At 37.1% G+C, this 21,356-nt stretch overlaps 1 protein-coding gene across 1 annotated transcript; it reads left to right on the forward strand.

Moving 5' to 3' along the window:
• Positions 1-1,275: 1,275 nt before the first annotated feature.
• LOC145233267 (uncharacterized) lies at positions 1,276-13,687 on the forward strand. The gene is made up of 12 exons (XM_080097964.1): positions 1,276-1,485; positions 1,554-1,627; positions 3,198-3,507; positions 3,655-3,778; positions 4,279-4,415; positions 5,214-5,261; positions 5,335-5,489; positions 6,573-6,745; positions 7,113-7,209; positions 7,753-7,842; positions 12,576-12,713; positions 13,252-13,687. The coding sequence occupies exons 1-12, from the start codon at positions 1,413-1,415 to the stop codon at positions 13,513-13,515; spliced, it is 1,683 nt and encodes a 560-aa protein (XP_079954090.1). The 5' UTR covers positions 1,276-1,412; the 3' UTR covers positions 13,516-13,687.
• Positions 13,688-21,356: the final 7,669 nt, after the last annotated feature.

Here is a 21,356-nt window from a genome sequence, read left to right on the forward strand (position 1 = left end):
TTTCTAAGAAATGTCTTTGTTTTTGACTCGGGTCCTTATTTTAGCACTTATAAGGAACAAATTTAGTGAAATGACAGTAGAATCCCTGCTACAAGTAAACGTAAACCTAGACTTGAGCTGTTAGATGCACGAAGTATTTTCTACGAACAAGGAGTTGCTGGAACAGATCGTTTTGAACAAAAATATGGCGTTTGACATGTCATGACTAGTATTGATCAAAAACTTTGTTTCGTTTCGTATAAAAATGTAATTCTTTTGGTGGCCTTATTTTGGGGACCATGTCGAAGGCAACCCTATATGTTGCCATACCGTCCTGATTTCTAAGATTTGTCCTTATTTCTAAGGGCAATGTCTTTGTAAAATTTATTGTCCTTAATTTCAAAGAAATGTGCTTGTTTTTGACATGGGACCTTATTTTGTCTTATTTTCAACAATTACAAGGAACAAACTTTGTGAAATGACAGTCAAATCCCTGCTACAGGAAAAAGTAAACCTATGCCCTGAGCTGTCGTGAGATGCACGAGGTATTTTTTACGAACAAGCAGTTGCTGGAACAGATTGTTTCTGGCAAAATATATGGCATATCAATTACCCAAAAACAACAAACTTGGAAATTACAACCGTGTAATGCTACTGAAGGTGTGCAATGCTTTGGTTGGTCGCTTTTTTGTAATGTATTGTACTTTGTTTACGTGTGCCTTGACGTAACAAACATAGGAACACATGAGAATGTTGCACAAAAAACACTGGGCACCGCTGTAACAGGCAGGTTGCAAATAACTTTATTGCATACCTACTCGTTATGACCTTTCTGTGTTATGAATTTTTGCTACACTTTTATGTGAACCAATTTTACAATGTTTCTGGGAGGAATGAACGAACTAAAAACATTTCTGCATTATTACACACAGAAGAAACCATGATTTTACGAATGGAAGAAGACATTACAATCCAAATATATAGCAAAATCTTTAGCACCTGGAACAATATTTATGCATTGTAGCCTATATATGTTTCTTGCTGACCTTGGTGACCGAGAACTACGTGTCCAGCTGTGACGTATTTTAGTTCTACCTGACCGTCGTTTTCGGAAAAAAAACCTTTGTGTTTGTTTTCGTTTTCATGCGAAACTTTGGCTAGGTTTTTGTATTGTTTTAATGTAATGCTTTCTTATTTTAATTAATAATACGATCGGAAGCTAATAGAATTTGACAGGGCTCTCGATTTTGTTTCGTAACTATTTTTCTCAAACTGCCTTATTCGTATGAGATGTACGTTAACGTACGTAGACGCAAGGAGGGAAACAATTTGGACACGAAAACGTTGATAGAAACAAAACAAAATTTGCAACATGTGAAAAGTGAGTGTGTTGTTTTGTGGCAATAAATTAGGTTCCAACAACTTGCATCAATATGTCTATGAAACCTGAGGATTACGAAGAATTTCAAAGACAATTAGCGCTTCAAACAAAACTTCCTGATGAAAGTAAGTCCAAAGGCATAATGTTTTGCAAAAAGTTGTTTTGATTTTTAAGGTAATTTTCTTGTTTGAAGAGAAAACCACAAAAGTTGATGACGATGGAGTAGAATATGAGTGGGATGAAGAAAAGAAGGCTTGGTTTCCTAAGGTTTGACAAGTTTATTTCTATTAACATAAAAATTAAAGGTTTTACTTTTTGTTAAAATAAGACAATGCTTAGAGCAGCGGTTCCCAAACTGGGGTCCGCGGTCCTTTAGGCGTCCGTGAGGCAATTTGGGGGGGACCGCGAAGCGGTTGAAGTAATTCTATAATCTTATTTGGGGTCAGTTTGTGCCACCAAATAAGTTTAAATCAAAGTAGAATTGAGAATCGACTGTCTCCTTTGCTAAACAATGGCCTTTATTGAATGGCAACTATCAAAAATGCAATTGTTCCTGCACAATCGTAATGTTTTTGTCCTGTTTGTGATGTCATATGCTGTCTTTGGATGATTGTTATGCGCAATTTTGCATAACTAGCTAAAATCCTGCAATCAACTTTCGTTTTTATGAAATACACATTTGGGCTTAAAGACCGCGAGCCCTCGAAATAATGGCAAAGAGACCGTTTTGAAAAAAATATGAAAAAGTTTGGGAACCACTGGCTTAGAGTTGGACCAGGGGTCGGCAACCTTTTAGGCGATGCGGTTGCCGACCCCTGGCTTAGACTAATGCAATAAGGTTAAAAAAAATATTGGTCCATTGTTTGTGTTATTACTGGTAACTACATTCAGTGGTGGGATTCAAATTTTTGTCAGCTGATTCCATCACAAAAGTAATATTTTTCAGCCAGTTCTGTTACAAAAAGTCTATTGACAGTCACCAGTAATGCTAACTGGTTCGCTGATCTCATACAATTTTGTGGGACGGCTCTATAGCATAGGTGCGAACTAGAGTTCCTTCTCGAGAAATACTCGCTAAGAAATTTTCGAGAAATCTGGAAAAAATCGAGTCTCGATTCTCGCAAAATGAATAAAAATTTCTCGAGAAAAATTACGTCATGTATCTTAAACAAAAAGTAAATGCGACACCTCTTGTTACGTATATATTTCGTTTCAACTCGCCTCTAGAGCGGACTGGGCACATAACTTTGTTATTTTGCTTCCAAAACAGCGATTTTTAGCGTGCGTTGCTGCTAAACTTTCACCTTTCCCAGGCCGTAGTCACGCCTCGTTGTATAAGATCTATCACAGTCGCTTCGTTTTTTGCTGGTTTGCTAGCGAATCACTACTTGCGATCGCTACTAGAAGCGAAAAATGTACAATCGGACAAGTTTTTTGTTTGTTTTTGTTAGAAAATTAAATAAAAATTTCGAGACTCTCGAGAAATGGATTTTTAACTTCTCGTTTCTCGAGAAACGAAAAAGTCGAGAAATAGAGGAACCCTAGTGCGAACCGACTGAATCCCACCACTGACTATATTTTGTGTTATTGTTTTTATATTGAGAAGAGTTGATATTTCTATATCTGTGCTCTATAAGCAACTCTTCTGAAACTGCACAATAATCTTCTAGGTTGTAAAGAATGACATTCACACAAAAGTTCAAATTTCTTTTTTATCCAGAAAAAATTTTGTGTTCTTTCAAACTGGCCAAATCTTACATAGGCAATTTTTGAGCTATATTGCTACTATTTTTTGTATGCGTCGCTTACATAACAATGTTAATTTTTACTATTTTAGCTGTCTGTCGACCAGATAATACAATATCAAGCGAATTATTCAGCATCTGATGATCAAGCTAACAACAATCAAAATGAAGAAGCCTCATCAGCTGGGCCTGCCTCATATATGGACCCTTTGACCAAAACAAAATACATCTGGGACAAAGCTAGCAATTCTTGGACCCCAGAAACTTGTAACTATGCTGATAATTTTAAGTACACTGACCCGAAAAGTGGGTTTGTCTACAAGTGGGATGCAAAGTCAAAATCCTGGCAGTCAGATGGACAAGTGATCAAGGACACTGGAGATGGAAGTGGTAACGGTGAAGGTATAATTAACATAACAAAATCAAACTTTTGTTGGAGGTAGTTAAATTCAACAGAACAAGCCATGTTGCTATTTTGTAACTCAATAATGTTTTCTGTTTGTCCCCAGACTACAGTTTTTACAAAAATATTTTTTTTGTGTGTTTCAGAGAAGACCACATATATTCATCCTGAAACTGGATTAAAATATACATGGAATACAGAGGAACAGGTTTGGAAGTCTGATGATGGGGAGATACTGTTGCCATCCACAGACTGGAGCAATCAAGAATCGTAAGTTGTATATACAGACATCGATATTGTGATCACTTGCCTTTCAGTCTTGATATCCCAAGGTTCGTATTTCAACTACCTTGAACAGTGGAATCACCTACTCTAAACCTACCACTAGGGATGTGCCAAAACTAAAATGTTCTATTCATGTATAGAGCATTAATGTGAGATGCCTGGTGCTCTTTTTTGTTGTTGGATACCCTTTCGAACCCTCGTTACGTATTTTAGCAGGGCATGAACATGCAAATTTATGCTCGGGTCAGTTTGTGCAACTGCTCGACTAAGCAACGAGCTTTAAAAACAGCGATGCTCGGTACCGAGTATTTGGGTTCTGGCTCAGCTAGGCCCATCCCTACCTACTACTGTACACATTATAAATAAAGGAAGTGTGTATGCATTACATTGAAAGGGATAAAACTGGAATGTGTGTTTTGTGTCTAGTGCTGTTCTTTGGCGCTTGAAAAAATTGATGATAAATACTGGTTTTCTTATTCGCATAGCTACACTGACCCACAATCCGGAAAACATTTTGTTTGGGACAAAGACACACAGTCTTGGAAAGAAAGTAATGATCAATCTAAACCAAAGCAAAAGAAAAAGGCCAAAACCGTTCAAAAAAGACCAGCTTCAAAGCCAGGTGTGTAAACAACTGGGACACAGTTGCCAACCTGCAAATCTGCATGCAACTCTTTCAAAGCATTTGTGTTGATCTATCACAGATATATACTTATTTCACCAACGGCCGCCAATTGTCCTTGCTTTTATTTTAATATTACTGATGTAAAGAATTAGGTTTATATCATATATATATACCTTCAAATAAGTCAAGATTAATTTCTGATCTGATCCACAGATTGAGCTAATCAGTTTGATGATCAGTTTTAACTGTTTATGACATCATACTCAATATTGTGACACTTGTGGTACCTGTTTTTTCATATTGTTTGCACACAATATGCATACAAAAATCTACCGCATATGATGGCTACTAGGCTGGTAATACTCATTTCAGTCATCAAATCTGTTTAGAGCAGTTTGAAGATCAAGATGTTTAGCAAAAAAGTTTTATTTATGTCATGGCCGCCAGTACGCATATTTGAGTAAACATGTTCACGGACGCACAAACTGGTCTTTGCGACTGCAGGCTGTGCACCCCTGCCCTAAACCCTTAAATGTTTAGGGTTATGGCTTTTTTAGGCTAAGGTTAAACTTTTTGTTGGGTTAATGCAATCAGTTATCCAATACTGTTCGATGATTGTATACAAAACGTTTTTGATGCACTAAGCTTCACTCCCATGCCGTGGTCTACCCTGATATAAATAAATGGTTTTTTATCTTCAAAGAAAGTGATTAAATAAACATGACGCTTCAGGGCTGATCCCAGTTATGAATTTATGTTCATCTTAATTAAATAAACATGCATTTTTTATTTCAGAATGGTTTGATGTGGACAAAGAAAAAAACACCAGTGTCTATGTAACAGGTAATTTTAAAATTTCTTGTTTTTATGTACTAGTGCTGTCAACCATTTAGTTACATTGATATCATTTTTCCAGGATTGCCACCAGATATGACCCATGAAGAGTTTTCTGCTCTAATGGGCAAGTGTGGTATAATAACTCCTAATCCACTAACTGGTGAACCAAAACTTAAACTTTACTTGGACAAGATTGGTAATCCAAAAGGTGATGGGCTCTGCTCCTATCTAAAGGTGTGTACAATATTTGATGCCCTTTCATTTCAACACAAATGTAGGCCACAATCAATATTATTTGGTCCTTGACATAGTACACATATTTTAACATACTTTGTATAATTTCAGCAAAGATGTTTATTGTGTATTTTTTTTTGAAGTGGTGTAATGAGGAATCCAACGGCCCAAATAGACTTAAAAGGGTCATGTCATCATCAGTATAGGATGCTACATCAGTTTATAAACACTTAAGTCACATAAAAAATTGAATAAATTTGCCAAAACGTTGAATAGTAAAGCATGTCGCTATTTCTGTCTATTTGAGTCGTTAGGCCACCACCATAATGACTGATCAGCTGCAATAAATCAGCATGTACTGCACCAAACATTAGACTTTTTGTTTAAGGCAAGGCCTCAAAATAATGCCTGGCCAACCTGTATCACAAAACTTTTTCCCTTATAACTGTAGTAAACAGAATGAATGTGATTTTAACGTATTTCAGGGATGTGCAAACTTCATATTGTACAGCAGTGATTCTCAAACTGTGTGCCGCGAAATATTTCCTATTTTAAAGTGCAAACATTCCCTCGTGTTTTAGGATTCCATGATGAAATATTGGTGTGCATAACAACTCCTCATATTTTTGTTATTGGTAATGAAAAACATCCATAGCCACCAGAATAAAGTTGAAAATTAATATTCTTTGAACAAGTTTTTTATGTTTACCTCCGAAGTGTGCCGCAAAAGAAAATTGAAGTTTTTTAATGTGTCGCATGCTTAAAAGTTTGAGAACCACTGTTGTACAGAATAGAACCTTTATAGACAAATTCCCCCCTTAACAATTCAAACATCTTGATTCCTACCTAATATGCGACACAATAAACGCTAAATCATACAAAGATCAGCTGCGGACAGTGCCTATAAGGTCTCATCAGTGCACCTTACAGGTCAAAACAGTGTGCACTATCTGCAGCTTATCATTTGTTGGCTCTATGATTTTACACATTTATATACAAAGATTGTTTTTTTAAATAGTGTCTATTTATCCCTGGTTGGAACTCACTGGTATAAATTGTTAATTTGCCTGGTTTTGTATTTAGAGGGAAAGCGTTGAATTGGCAATGCAAATTCTTGATGACATGGAAATACGCAAAGGATACAAACTTCATATTGAAGAGGCTGAGTTCCAACTCAAGGGTAATTATGATGTAACAAAGAAACCGAAAATGCTGAGTAAAAAAGAGAAGAAAAAACTTCAGAAAGAGCAAGAAAAGTAAATGCGATGTTGTTTTTCTGATCATTTAGCAAATAATTAACCACTAGGTACATTGCTTCTTCGATTAGGAGGTCTTTTTTATGATTTTTCAAGGGTCAATTTTTCAAAAACATTGACAGCAAAATCCAAAAAAATAATAACTGAAAACATGTATAACTTGTTTTAAGCAGATAAAACTTTTCTGTCACGTTTAAGTTGCCTTTAGAATGTAAAGCTCTGTAAAATTATAAGAAATAATGTCGTTTTTGTTTTTCTGTAAATTGTATTATAAATCACAGTGTTTATTCGAGATGAAATTTACAAAAGAACATACACATAAACGCTATGATTTTTCCAATGCAAAAACTGTTTTAATCAATTTCAGGAAGTTGGACTGGAGGTTAAACCGAGCAGAAGAAACTTTGTCGAAAACGGATCGAGTTGTGATCCTTAAAAACATGTTCGATCCAAGCGAGTTTGAGGTGAGAAGTAAAAAAAAATGTCTCGCACGAGGGCGCTGTGGAGTCATCACATACGGCTGTAATTCACACGTACATGTTGGTATCTATTATTAAGCGACACATCGTTTTAGTGACGTTCAAGACCCGGCAAATCTCAATGGGATTTCCAGGGATGTTGAAAACATACATTTCTAAATAAGTTTTGCCCCCAAAATATGCAATTAAAATTTTCGATCAGCCGAAAAAATACAAAATTTTGAATGTAGACTGTACAGGGAAAAAAGTATGCCATCTAATTAATAAATGCGTATCAAAAAACTTTGCAAAAGAAAATAAGTCCACAAATATGTATTAAATTCAACGACGCAATGTTGTTCTCATATTTTTTAAGTGATCAAACAGAAAACCTTCATATTAGAACTAAAATATCAGCAGAAAAACTAATAAATTGCTATTTTCTGTCGTTGGTATTCTCCAATTTTTTATTTGCCTCAAGCAAAAACTAATAAAGTTTAACCTTAAGGTTAATTTTAACATCCATGTTTTTATTCTTTTGCATTTTAGGAAGATCCAGTTCTTATCACAGACATACGAGACGATTTGCGTAAAGAATGTGAAAAATTTGGAGCCGTAAAAAAAGTTATTGTTTTCGATGTAAGTAATTTGCTTGTTATAGATTTTTGTTTTTCCCAATTAACTTACAGTTACACCTGTACTTACAAAATTTCAATTTTTGTTTTTGTGATGTAAGTTATTTTGTCTATTGTAATTTCGTTCATACTTCGATTCAAAGTTGTAAGGGGGCTCATACCTGAATGTACAACCCGAAAACCTGGTCCCAACCCATTTTTTTAGTTCGTATGCGACCGAAAGTTTAATGTACCAATGTGAGATTAAATTACGACACAAATGTGGTCAATTGGAAAGTCAGGCCAAAATGATGCTTGTTTTTGTTCAAACTTAGCCCGAATTCAAACAACTCTGATTCAGTTATACTTGCCGTTGAGTTTTTAAGCATTGATGTTAGATTGTACTATAATTAACGCTTGAAAAAAAAACTTACGACAATACAAATACGTCATTAAATGACGCAATCCGAGCACAGCGTGACAAAAAAAACTGTTTAAAATACTCCTCATAAAATTTTTCACACCACAACCCATAGCATTGTTCAGCAGCAACCTGACACTTTCATTTGCTGTGATGTGCAAAGCCGTGCGCATTGTTCACCCCGTGGTCGGCTCTATTGCTTGATCGCCCACCCAGATATCTGTTTGTTGTTTTTCGATAAAGGCCGTCGTTTCCTTTGCCCTATCAGCATGGAAGCATTACCTCATAGGTTATCTGCCGCCCAACAGGGGACTTTATTTTTTAAATGTGTGTCCTTATTATTTGCATTGTGTGTGTATTAGGAAATCGTCTGTGCTTTTGTGATTCCCTTTGAATAAGATATTATAGATGCGTATTGTTTGGGTGGAAAAATGTATAAAAATCGTAAATACAGTAAACCTCCGTAAATCTGGGCCGGTTTGGACCAATTTTTTTCCGTTTTTGCAAGATCCGGATTAACTGATGTCGATTAGTTCAAGTCTTACCACATTACAAATCTTTTGCATCTTAGGTTTTGTCCAAAATAGGCGAAGATTAACCGAGGTTTGCTGCCTACGCCAGACCACTTTAGGCTTATACAGTGTGTTAAAAAAAATCAAAGTTTGGAATGACTAGAGATAAGCTACAAATAAAAATTCAAACATGGGATTTAATACTGAAGTTAAAATCCCAATTTTTCTGGAGTTGTGTCCTTAGTTCGGTTTAAATCTCTCAGTTTTTAACACTCTCTTATTGATAGACAAATATTTCGAATACAAAGTAGACTTTCTTTCATTGCAAGCCAATTGGTTAAGACTGAAATCTACTTGGCTAACCTGTAGAAGTTGGCGAATGGTTGTTTTCGGAAATTTGCGGTAATGATTCCCATGATCGTCTTAGCAGGTGGCACTGTGAAAGTTTGTTGTTGTTTTCATTTGGAAAAATGTGCATCGATTTTCCCACGATACCAGTAACCGCTGGTGTGTTCACATCTGGGCCCGTTAAGTGCAGTCAACTGTAGAAATGTATTAAAACTTTGAAACAATTTTTTTGTTACTCCCGTCTCATCATTATGTAGTAACTAGTAATCCATTACTTTGGTGAATTATGTAAGCCTAAACAAACGCATATATTTTTCTTTGTGTTTCGGTTTAATTTAAAAAAGGAGATGCATTTCTGTACATTTTGTCTTGTTGTTGTAACGCCTTTTAAGGTGAAAACACATGAAAAAATGTTGGAGCTGGATCAATCATTACAAAGTAAACCATTAATGGCCACCACCCAGCTTTTACTGTTATCTTGGTATTTAAGAGCAACACCGAGTCGTTGTTTTAATTAAAACTGGGTCGTCTTTTGTAAATGTAAATGTTACCCCAAAATAATATTTCAGATCTTTGCCTCCCTTGCCAACAACCCCACAAGCTTCCTTACTTTGGGGCACCAAATTTTAAGGGCATCGGAAGGGCTTAATTCGGCCTGTGCAGTGGTTTAAAATGCTGCGCTCTTTACGCCATCCATCGGTATTTAGCGAACTCTATCTGTTGTAAATTCTTACGTTAGTAGCTCTACCATCTGTCACTGTACAGAATGACGTCACTAGCTTGAGTCTTCTCTTCAACGCGAAACAGAAACTGTTCGGGTCTTCAAAAATCTTCGCAAAAATACACGGAGGCCTTTGTACCAACATTCCAGTCGAGTTTAAAAACCGCCGGTTTAACCGAACAAGACCCCCACCCCTGTAGGTGAGTTCCAGGCTTCCAAAACATCGGAAATGGCGTGTCGTTTTTCGGGACAGCAACAGGCGCTTTATTGTAATCCGTCCCTAACTCTGCGGCTACAACAAACGGCTGCCCTTTGAAGATTTTTCTTGACCGCAAAGCATCGGGAAATTGCGTTTCATTCCGCCCAATCAAGCGTTGCGAATTCCCGCAGGTTTTGCGCTGCATTTGAATGAGGTCTGTCACCTTTTTTATCAGAACCATTGTCTAATCAATAATTGTAGTTTCACTAACCGAAACTCACAAAAAATGTTCAGGAGCGTCCTAGTTTTCTTTGCAAAGCAAAATTCTCCAAATATAATTACCCTTAATTAGGTTACACCCCTTATTTGTGTGGGGTCCCAATCACCCTTATAATAAATTATCCACACGCCCTCTATAAGCTTTGTGACGCTGTACTGCTCTTTATGACGTCACAATGTTGTTTTTGGCGCGTCTTACACTTACAAAGGTGTCGAGTAAGTAGAAAGAAAAAACGACATTTTAAGTTTGAGTTTCTTTTAAATTTGTAGCTGTAAAAGTGAATTGGTTTCTGTAAAGAAATTGTGATGTGATTTGCCAGAAATAAGTAAAAATAAATTTGTGAAACGAAAATTAGACACGTCCAATAACATACAGCAAATAACGTATCAAAAAATTATTATAAATTCGGCGTAAAATAGAATTTCAAGGAAAAGTTGATCTATATTTTCCGTGCGTTTCGGTATTTTTTTGCTTTCGAAACAGCTTACAATGTGATAAAATACGACACCATTGACCAGTGCTTACTTTTCCTGTTCAGTTGCACTAAAACCTCATCTTGTAAGTTTGAACCCCACGAATTGCATTGTAGACTGATAAACTGGAATGTGTTGGCAAGCACAAGCTGCTATATCTTGTTACAGATTCCTAAAATGTTAAAAATGCATATTTATGTTTTGAGTCATAAATAAAGATTTTTTGACCTGAAAAAAAAAAACGGTTTTAGCTCACATATTTGTCTTAAAATGCAATACGCGCAAATATAAACTCTAAAATTGTGCAGTCTAAACATGTTTGGTACAGTTACAGGTATTACTGTAATTCACTGGTCCAAACCTAGACAACGTTTTAAGCACTTTCAATGTGTAGGCCGGTGGTTACCAAGCTTTATTAACAACTTCCTCCCATAACTATAAAACATTTTTATTCCTTCACAACAGCTCACATGGTAGATGCTAAACCATACAAAGATCATTGAAAATTGGGTCTTTTATCCAGAGCTAAAGCATCTATCTACAAACCAAATGTAAAAATGAAAGTAAATTCCTCCCCGGTAGGGAACCACTTGTGTAGGCTATTTTTTCGATTGTTAGTTTTGTTTAGGCCTGTTCTTGTTTTGCACAAATTGTGTGAAAAAATTATTAGTGCTAAATAGGTTGTCATTGATTTCAAACGACGTAATTCAATGTAATTCTTACCATTGCGCAACACAACCTTTGTTTCAGTAAGCAGGAACCCCCAGTTCGACACTTTGTAACCCCAAGTCCCTACTGATGTAATCTTTTAAACCGCTGTTAATGGTGGTAAGCGCTCATAGCATCTTAAAGTTTTCTACGGGTCGATTGTTAAACCTGTGGGTCTCTTGTAAGCCGATTTATAACATTTGCCCACCTCTGACTAGCAATTATTCTTGTCAACAAACTATGCGAGCACATTCCACTCAAAGTGGCCCACGTCGAAAGAATGTTGAAACGCTTTGTGGTTCTACGCTAGTCCTGATTGATTTTTATCATTCTTGACGTTTTGTGATTCATTAGCTGACAGGCGTGGGAAATACAGGTCTTGACAAACTGAAAGTACGCATGCAGTGAGCGATACTTGGTTACTACATAAAGTAATATTTAACAATTGTCATCTTTGCTACCATGTATAGTCCACATCAAAACAGAGTTGTAAGTCGCGCCGGGTTTAGGTTTCTTAATAAAACGGACTTCATTCGGGCCTGACTTTACACTCTATTTCAACAAATTTAACTAGCTAAGTAGTCAGTTGCTGGACCTGACCTAATGTCAAACAGTCCTAAAACGCCTTGTTTAAGAACAATTGTCTATTGTGTTCGTTGTCTTGGTCTTTTCTGAGGCTTCAATGTATTGGCTTGTCAATCAAACTTTCGGGCCTAAACGGCCATTCAAAAACAATTCGGGTTCGGGCCTGCTTCGAGCTGTACTTTCGAGTGCGGGCCAATTTCAGACCCGTTTACAACTCTGGTACCCATGCGCAGGTTTTTTTAAGGTTTGGTTTGGGTGACCGCTAAGTAGTTTTAAGAGACCGCAAGTGTTTCATCTAAATACCAAAAACTGTAGTTGTAGTTGCAAGTCCAAATTTTGGGAAACCGCTGGAGAAATTTGGGGGCCCGTTTCGGTCCCCCAAAACACCTTAAAAAAACACTGCCCATGCGAAATGTGTCAGTCATATACCCTTTCAAGCGATGTGGATTTTCTTTGGCACTTATATTGCGGACAAATTAGTTGTAATGTGTATTGTCTTGTTTTTCTTTAGCGCCACCCAGACGGGGTTTGCTCTGTCGCATTTAAAGAGATCGATGCTGCCATCGAGTGTCAGAAAGCGTTAAACGGGAGATGGTTTGCTGGAAAAAGCGTTGATGCTCAGATATGGGACGGAGCCACAAATTACCAGGTAAGGTCAATTTTCAAACTCAAGATTTGACAAAAATCCTCAGATAAGCGATGCCCAATCTTGGGTCCGCAAACCCCCAAGATGTCCTCAATGGTTCGTAAATGTAGAAGTACATTTTCCAAATTCTCAACAGTTTTACACATACTACGAATCCATATTCTATGCCGGTCAATTGAAGAAAATGTACAACACAGTTCGTCCAAAGAGGCGAATTTTACTCTCAACTTGATGATTTTGAGTCCGTGCAGTGAAGTATTAAACAAATGGCCCTAAAAAATCGGTTGAAGTAAAAATAGCGATTTCGGCAAAAGCATCAAGAATATCATAGAAAAGTTTATTTTGCATTTATTTCATTTTGAATGTCTGTTTGGGAACTAGCACTTTTGTAGTGCGTTTTTAGCTTTGCTTTTTTATTCCTATGGAAAATAACGGACCAAATAGACGTGAAAAGACGACATTCTTTATTATTCAAACGTTTCGGCAAATCCTCATGCCATCATCAGTTACATGAATCTTAAAAAATAATTTTTCATATTAGATGGAAGAAACTGACAAAGAAAGAGAAGTCCGCCTTAAGAAATGGGAGCAATATCTTCTGGATGGCGGTGAGAAGGATGATAACCCGGAGACCTCGCAAGAAAAGGACAAAACAGAAGATAACATCGCAATGGAAGAGGCAGCTGATTCAAAAGTTGGAAACGTTTCAGAGGACAAGTCGTTGGAAAATGCAACTAACGTTGAAAGGATAAAAACAGAAGAATCATGTGATTTGGAACAAACCACTGCTGATAGTAAAGATTGATACGTGGTTAGGTTAGGTTTTTGTCAGGGTTCTCTTTAAAATCTGCCCGTACTTCTTTGATGTCGTACAGTATTGGGTGGAGAAAAATTAGGCAGGTCAGGTTTATGACTTACATACTTGAAGTAGGAAAGGCAAATCCCGCGGCCCTAATTGTGAAAAATATTGCAATAAATGTCCACCTTAAAAAAATTACAAAATGAAATCATTGAGTGAAAGTTTGTGTTATTGCAGCAGCTATACGACACTTTTTGATCTGCAAAAATTCCTAGAAAAGTTCACGACCAAAAACGAGGTATAGACAGGTTTTTGCATGGAAAAGTGTGGGTCTGTGTAAAATATGTGGACAAACGAAACTCAATTCGGTTGTCTTTGACTAGCATCACTTCTACGTGGGAGCAAATAATGTCGGTACTCCAGTAGCAATTGTTTGTCAGAACATAGATGTAGTTTCCTATTGTCGTTAAACAAAAGGAAACATAATGTTTATATACAACCAAAAACTTGCCTGCTGCAAAAATGCAAACAACCCGTTGATGCAATCTAATCCTAATCGAAAAGCAGTGCACAAAATTCAACATATTTTGTGAAACAAATATAATCGGTTGGGGTGAAAAACAGGTAATGCTCCCGCGTTTAAATGCTTCAAAGCGTCTTGCGCCCCATTGAGATTTGCAAACCATCAAATGAGGGGTTTGAGAAGCCCAAAATTTTGAGAAGCCCCAAACGCAAGTGGGTATGTTTGGCCCGAAGCCCCAAGGAAACGGGGTCAAATCGGCCCCCGGATACAGTTACACTTTTCCAACAACACCAGCCCCCTTTGCACGTGATTGGGGCCAGTCCATCCACACCCTGGGGTCGCGTTCATTAAACGGCTCCAGTGACCCATGTCCCATACCAACCCCCGTCAGGCGCCGTTCATGTACTTGAACCCTATTTGGCTTTGATGTTCGATTCTGGTTCATGAAAGCGCGTGTGCCCTTTCTAGAACATTTAACAATCGTGCTAGAAACTTTCAATGCGCGTGGCAACTTCAACCAATGTTTAAACCACAAGTAGTCTTTGCTCCCTAAATTTAATCCTAACGGTGCCACGTGCTTTAGAAAGCGGAAACAAAAGCGTTTTATCTGTCGGTCTCGCAGAGCTAGCGTTAGATTCGTTTTTGTGGAACTTAAAATGGCTGCTACGCGTCACCAATAAGCATTAATAAAATGCACGTGCCTTCTATTTTATTTCGCCATTTTTTATACGCCGTGTAGCTGTTAGTTACCATATTTTAAAATGTTTGTACCAAAAACAAGAATTCCAGCAAAATTAAATTAAGTAGCGTTTTAAAAACGCTCCGCCATTGTTGCTTTAAGAAGATTAGCAATGAAAGTACCCAACATTACAGAAAATAATTTTTGATACAATTTTGTGTGTGTTGGGTATTAACTACCTGTACTCTTCGGTATGTTTCTACAGTAATCCTCGGTTAATCCGGACCCGTTTGGACCAAACAATTGTCTGGATTTTGCGAGGATCCAGATTAACCGATTTCGATTAATTAAAGCCTTACCACATTACAAATCATTTGTACCTCACGTTTTGTCCGAATAAGCCATTAAAAATCTGGTTTAACCGAAGTGTAGGCTACTGTATTTTCAAAAATATTTGCAGCAATTCCGGAGTTAAAACAATCCAGGTGTTTGACGAAGTTGTTCACCACAGACATTTGAGTAATTGCGATTCGAAGAGCCAAAGGTAACCGAAGACGTTTGATATATGCCGGTCTCAAATTCCACCTGCTTGTAGACTGAAATCGTGCTTTTGGAGTGCCTGACGTACCTTGACGATTAGTTTCCGAAAAATGTTGACCCTAACTGATTTTGAAGAATGTCCTGAACACATTATATATCATTCATACCTTTAAGTGCTCTGGTTTCAATTGCCTGGCGTTAAAGCACTTTTGTAGTTGTTACCAAAGAATTAGGTACAAAACAGAGAATTGGGCTGTGTTGCGAAACAATGGGCTGTGCCTAATTGTCGAATAGGGCCTTTATTTGCTTTGCTTAACTTGAAAAAAATGGCTGAAAATTTGACGTTTTGACCCTTAGGGGATGTGAAGCGTGGATTGATTGACTTGTCGATGGGATTTCAAGCGGCCGTTTGACAAGCTCGATTGGGCTTAAGCTTTGATAAGCTTACAAAACTGGTAGGAATTAAAGGGAGACTGTTCTTAGGTATAAAATATTTATATTTTTGATTTTTCTGCCTTAAATGGCTAACCTGTTTTATTTTTCTGTCACAAATAAACGTAATTTGGTACAAAAAACGGTTTTAATGTAATTTTTTAGTCTTCTTTTTACGTAAGTTTGTGACATTTTTCCAAACGTATAGTCTAGTGACCATGCACATAAAATTTAACATTCCAAAAATTTCAAACGTTTAAAAACAAAACATATAAGTTTATTTCTTTTTCTTTACAAAATAATGACCTTAAAATATAAAGTACAGTTTTTCCTTTAACAACAACTCTTGGCAAATTCTTGTGCCAATATGTATGACTCCAGGAGTGTGAGATGTTAGCGTATCCGGGTTAAAATCGCTTACAACTTACCTCTGTACTGACGGGCCTTTGACAGAAATAGCCGGCTAATGAAGACGGACGACGCGACGGGTGTCACAATCTTTCAATAGCCTGACAAGTGGTTAAAGTTTTTCCAGTGATGGATATTTAACGTCCGTCATTGTGTCTCTTATTCCCGTTGCAAGAAATAAACACGCCGCATCCCAAAAAGTGTTTACCATGCTTTAGACACTTTAATGGTCTTATGCAACTAAGACAGCTTAATTTGGAAGATTTTTAAATTATTACGAGAAAAAATGCCACATTAATGCAATTCTACTCAACTAAAAACTATAATCTCCCTCGTTTGCACTACATACTTATAAAAAAGCTTCTGACTTGGTTGGTTGTAGTATATCATCAAAGTTTTTGGGAGACCAAACTGGCAAACTGAAATTCAATGTAACAGAAAGTTTTAAAATCATAGGCCAAAGGGTTCTACTTTGTGCCTATTTTTAGTGGGTGTTATATCTATCTAAAAGGTATACTTAATATATTTTCAGGTTTATTCGATAGATAATTAAAGAGCGAAAAATAAATATCAAAATAATGAAGTTTCAAAACCATGGTCCAAATTACAAACATGTTTTCCATTTACAATACGGTATACCTTGTTTACAGTCTTGAAATTTACACCATTTTTTAAGCAAGTTCATCAAGCCTGTGAAATCACACAGTAATAGCAACAATACATAAGACTCAACAACGTTACCATAACAAAACCTTTCCAGTCGTGCAAGTCATGGGTGTTTAGCCGACTAAAAGTTGGGCGACCCATTAGCAACGGGGTCATGCCAGTGACTGCAGCGACCGTGTGAATTGGGGCTTGTCAAAAGTTGATTTGTGAAACTTTTCTTTCCCGGCAGTGACAAATGTTTGTTACGCCACATTTGATTTCTCATGATTGTCGTTTGGTCAGGCAAACGATCTAAGTTTTAAGACACAACAAAACTTGTATAGTTGCAGACAGCGCACACTGTTTCAACCTACAAGACCTCATCAGTGCTGCTGGTGACGAACAATTGTCTGCACAAGACAATGCAGGCACAAAATGTTTAACAAAACGATTTTAACAAGATAGTTTCCACTCAAGTTTTGTGTGCCAAAGCGTTCAAAGACAAAAAGTTCCTAACAAAACATATTTAGAAAAAAAGAAATGAATGTAATAGCAATGTTAAAGAAAAAAAAACTTTAGTACAGTTCGATGCCTCAAACTTGCTCATTAACTATATTGTCAAACCACGTAAACAAGCGATTCGGGTAATGTTAATAAACACTCATATCATTGTTGCCCAACAACCATCGCAACGCTACACCTGTTTCCCTTTGCAAAGATGCATGGTAAACTACACCCTGCAAAGCGTTAACCATAATACAGACTGGATTTGACCAGTATTGACCTCAATGCCCTCACCTGCCTGTCAGACTGGCGCAACGTACAGCTGGAAGACAAAACCTCAGCCATAGGTCGTTGTAAGGCTACACCGATAGTCATGACTCTTATTGTTGGCCTAAGTAATGAATCTCACACCTATGGTACTTTAAGCCCCCACCGGCAGCCAGCAGTCGCGGTCTAAGCTGAAAAAATGTAGCTTAGTTGGTTACTAAACAACGGTAACTTGCTGATACAGCACTGAGGTCGCATTTGTTGCAAATAAAGGTGTCGTACGATGCCATAGCGTATATCTTGACTGCGGCTTGGCTATATTCAAACAGCTGTCACTGCGCGTGTTTGCTGATATACAACAGAATGCGACCTACTTCACCTGGTTGAAGGTGGTCCGGAAAATTATATTCTGCGAACTTGTATTGTTTTTTCGCAACCAAAATAACGCCTGCGTGTCAGTTTATATGAGTAAGCAGGACAAAACAACGGAAAATTTCTAACAGTAAATCTTTCACAATTGTTGTTTTTTACATGTAAAACATCGTTTTGTATCACGTGTGTTTATTTAGTTTCCGTTTATTATTTCACGTTTGTTTTATTTATAGGCAACCATGGTGTATGCATACTCAAACACCATGGTCCCAATATCAGCAAGCAACACCTACCCTATTTAATGCAACCAAATCAAAACGTCAAGGCCCCACCCGAAAACACACAGCACACAGAAATTTCCAGTCAGTTCTTATCATCACAAAAATGCGACAAACCCTATGCAAAATATCACATCCGTTTTAGTCAGGGTGACACCCATTGGGCACCGCCGTTAAAAATATCACAACCACCCAACAATGTCAACAGGGAAGTAGGAACATTTCATTTAACAACGTCACCCAGGAAAAGCCCGATAGGTTCGCACCTACCAGTTACAAAAAGGTACAAGTGTTTTACCGGCAGTGGTTAAACCCTTTGCAACCACATCAGTATCAAATGAACTTTGTAATTCGACACCATGTGGTTTTGTTGGAGACAGAATCGTTAGTTTTGTGGCTAGCCAATGCTTAAACATACACTTTGATCATCGCCAAGAAAACTTCATTACTGGTAAATTGCTACATTTTTTAATTTAAAGCCGTAAAATGTATTACCCTACTTCGTGTCTGCCTATGCCAGAAATGCTTCTGTGCTGGGGAAAAAACATTTACATATTACGGTATTATGTTAGACCGCTGTAAATTAATTAGTCGTTTATATTTTTATCTTGGATGCGCCAAAGACATCGTGTGAAAAAGTATAGAAAAAAAAACAATATTTGTTCAAAACCTTCCAATAAACTGACTATACAAAGAGGAAAAAATGTTGAATTTACGTAATATAGGCTAGCACTTAAAAATTTTCTGCGATAAAATTGAGAAACCAGCCATAATATACGTAATATTTCGAAGCAACTAGACCGTTTATTGTCTTCTGTTATAACTACGAAAAAAGGAAACCAACAGCAACGAAAAATTATGTTGTTTAAATCTGAGTAGATTTTACCAGCGCAGAAATTCGGTGCGTTTTTCCTAGACCGTGGAAATCACTTAACAACACGACAAATGCTTGACAGGTAGTACGCGCCGGCCAAGACAGGTGCTGAAAGACCAGGAAAAAATAGCGACCGCCGCAAACCCTTGGTCTGCCCATCAATTAGCTTTCTTATGACGCTCCACCAGTACATGGTATTACTTCTCTAGGCACCCTTTTACTAGATCACGTCATCACTTCCAAGATGGCGTAAATGCTTTGGTCGACCCGACTATGTATTGATACGTGAGTTTTCGCTAGTATCGAATGGAGGTCGAATTTTTTTGATTTGCAAAACAAATTTTTAAGGTTATAACCAAATTGAAACTATTGCACTAAAAAGGTGGATATTTTTCATTACCAAACCTTTGCCGCCTTTAGTAAAGTAAAACCGTATTTTAAGGTTTATGTGAAGTTAACCAGATGGTTTAATTTGCTGAAACGAGTTTCAAAATGGTTGATACGTTGACCAATCCACAACTATTCAGACATGATAAAAAAAATTCTAGAATGTATGCTTGATTCAAAATTTTAAACCGAAAAATTGTTACTGCTACTGTTTGCAAAAATTTTTTCGTTTTCTGATATTCTAGTATAAAAAGGCAAAGCATAGAGTAGTCAAGGCAAAACCAGGCAATAAAATACCTTTTGTCTGCTTGCTATAGCCTAATAAAATTTGTTTTTTCAAAAAAGGCAACACCCAAGCAAATAGCTTTACCTCTCAACGCTTCAGTGTCAGTGATAGGGTTGACAAAAAGAATTACAAGCCAAGCCCTGCATAACATGTTAAGCTATTCAACAGAATGTATTCAACAAAACCCTCAAAATGACTACACAACCGCAAGGCTACTTCTTTCCCGCCTACAAAGGCATTGAATCCAGCAGCTATGTCGTCACAAAACATTGCGTAGTATTACGTCACAAAGCGCTACATGCTTGAAATGATTGCTGAAGGTTAAATAGTTGGAGGATTGCACGGAATTGTATGGAACTCCGTTGAATCGTAATGAATCCTATTCTGGTCAACTGGTGTGGTCCTAATTGTGATCTAGGCCAGCCCTACCGCGCCCATACCTTTATGTGACAGTAAAAATAAACACGAAATTGAAAATTCAATGTTAAGGCTTAAGGTTTAATCGACCTTAAAACGGACACTTCAAAGTCGTTAATTTTAGAAACTTGTCACGAAAATTTAGAAACTTGTTACCCGTTAATGAGAAAGCAATGTTATTTTTAATAAGGCTTGTCAAATAAACGGCATTGCCCTGACAAAATAGTGTTTTTGTTGAAATTGGGTGGGCACTGCAATGTGTTTTGTATTTGATTTAAACGAACAATAGTAAATGATTTTATTCAAACTTTTTTACGATTCTGTCAACCGATGTTCTTTTGGAAAATTTGGGTTGCACTGTTACGTTAGATGTGTCAAAATACATAGAAGCAGTTTTTTACAAAACACCCTTCCTTAATCGGAAAAAAATGCCCGACTGTAAATTTGCAGTGGCTTACAACATTCATTAAAACGTTTGACAAAAATGGCAAAGACGGCACGCTTTTAAATTTATCGTGAAATCAATAGTTGGAAAATTTAACAGCAGCCAAAAAAGAGTATGAATTTAACCTTACTTATTGAACAAAACTCACCAATCGATACCAACAAAAGTACCTTTTCTGCCACAATTTTAAATGACATTTTGAAATTATTTTTAATTTTTTGCCAAACGGTAGTTTCATGAATCGCTCATTGGCTATTTAATTTAGGTAAGTCTTTGGATTAGTTAGAGCACGATATATTAGTTAGAGCACGATACCGCCGCGGCAAATTAGATACAAAACCCCTGGTCCCACCTTTTTCGGCGGCGCGCTTTAAATACAAAACCAAGCGAAGCGCTTGTCGGCATTTGCTCTGCCATAGGTGTGCATACGGTTGATACTGTTCAGTAGTCGAAAAAGAAAATGGCGTTTCGTGGTGGTTGTACGTAGGTCAGCAAGCATGTCAACGAAATTAGTTATGCTATATTTGTAATTAAATGCAGTTTTACCAATATAAGTTACAGCCAATATAAATCTATTAGTCATTTAGTGTTTTGACTTTGTATTGTCTGACAACAGCTATTAGTCAACCTGGCTTGAATTCCCACGAGATGATTCATAAAAACAGGCGTTTGAAAAGTGTCTGGAAAACACTTGACAACCAAAACCATTCGTTACAATAATGTTGTTACAATAAGGATGATTTTCACCAGAAAAATGCGCCATAGTTTTCAGCAGCAGTCAAGCGGTTAC

This window comes from Phallusia mammillata, chromosome 6 (assembly GCF_965637545.1).
Source record: "Phallusia mammillata chromosome 6, kaPhaMamm4.hap1.1, whole genome shotgun sequence".
Classification (NCBI taxonomy): Eukaryota; Metazoa; Chordata; class Ascidiacea; order Phlebobranchia; family Ascidiidae; genus Phallusia; species Phallusia mammillata.

Coding starts and splice junctions, on each gene's coding strand:
- LOC145233267 (XM_080097964.1), top strand. CDS start 1,413: ATGTCTATGAAACCTGAGGATTACGAAGAATTTCAAAGACAATTAGCG. Junction 3,779..4,278: donor GACTGGAGCAATCAAGAATC/GTAAGTTGTATA, acceptor TTATTCGCATAG/CTACACTGACCCACAATCCG. Junction 7,843..12,575: donor AAAAAGTTATTGTTTTCGAT/GTAAGTAATTTG, acceptor GTTTTTCTTTAG/CGCCACCCAGACGGGGTTTG.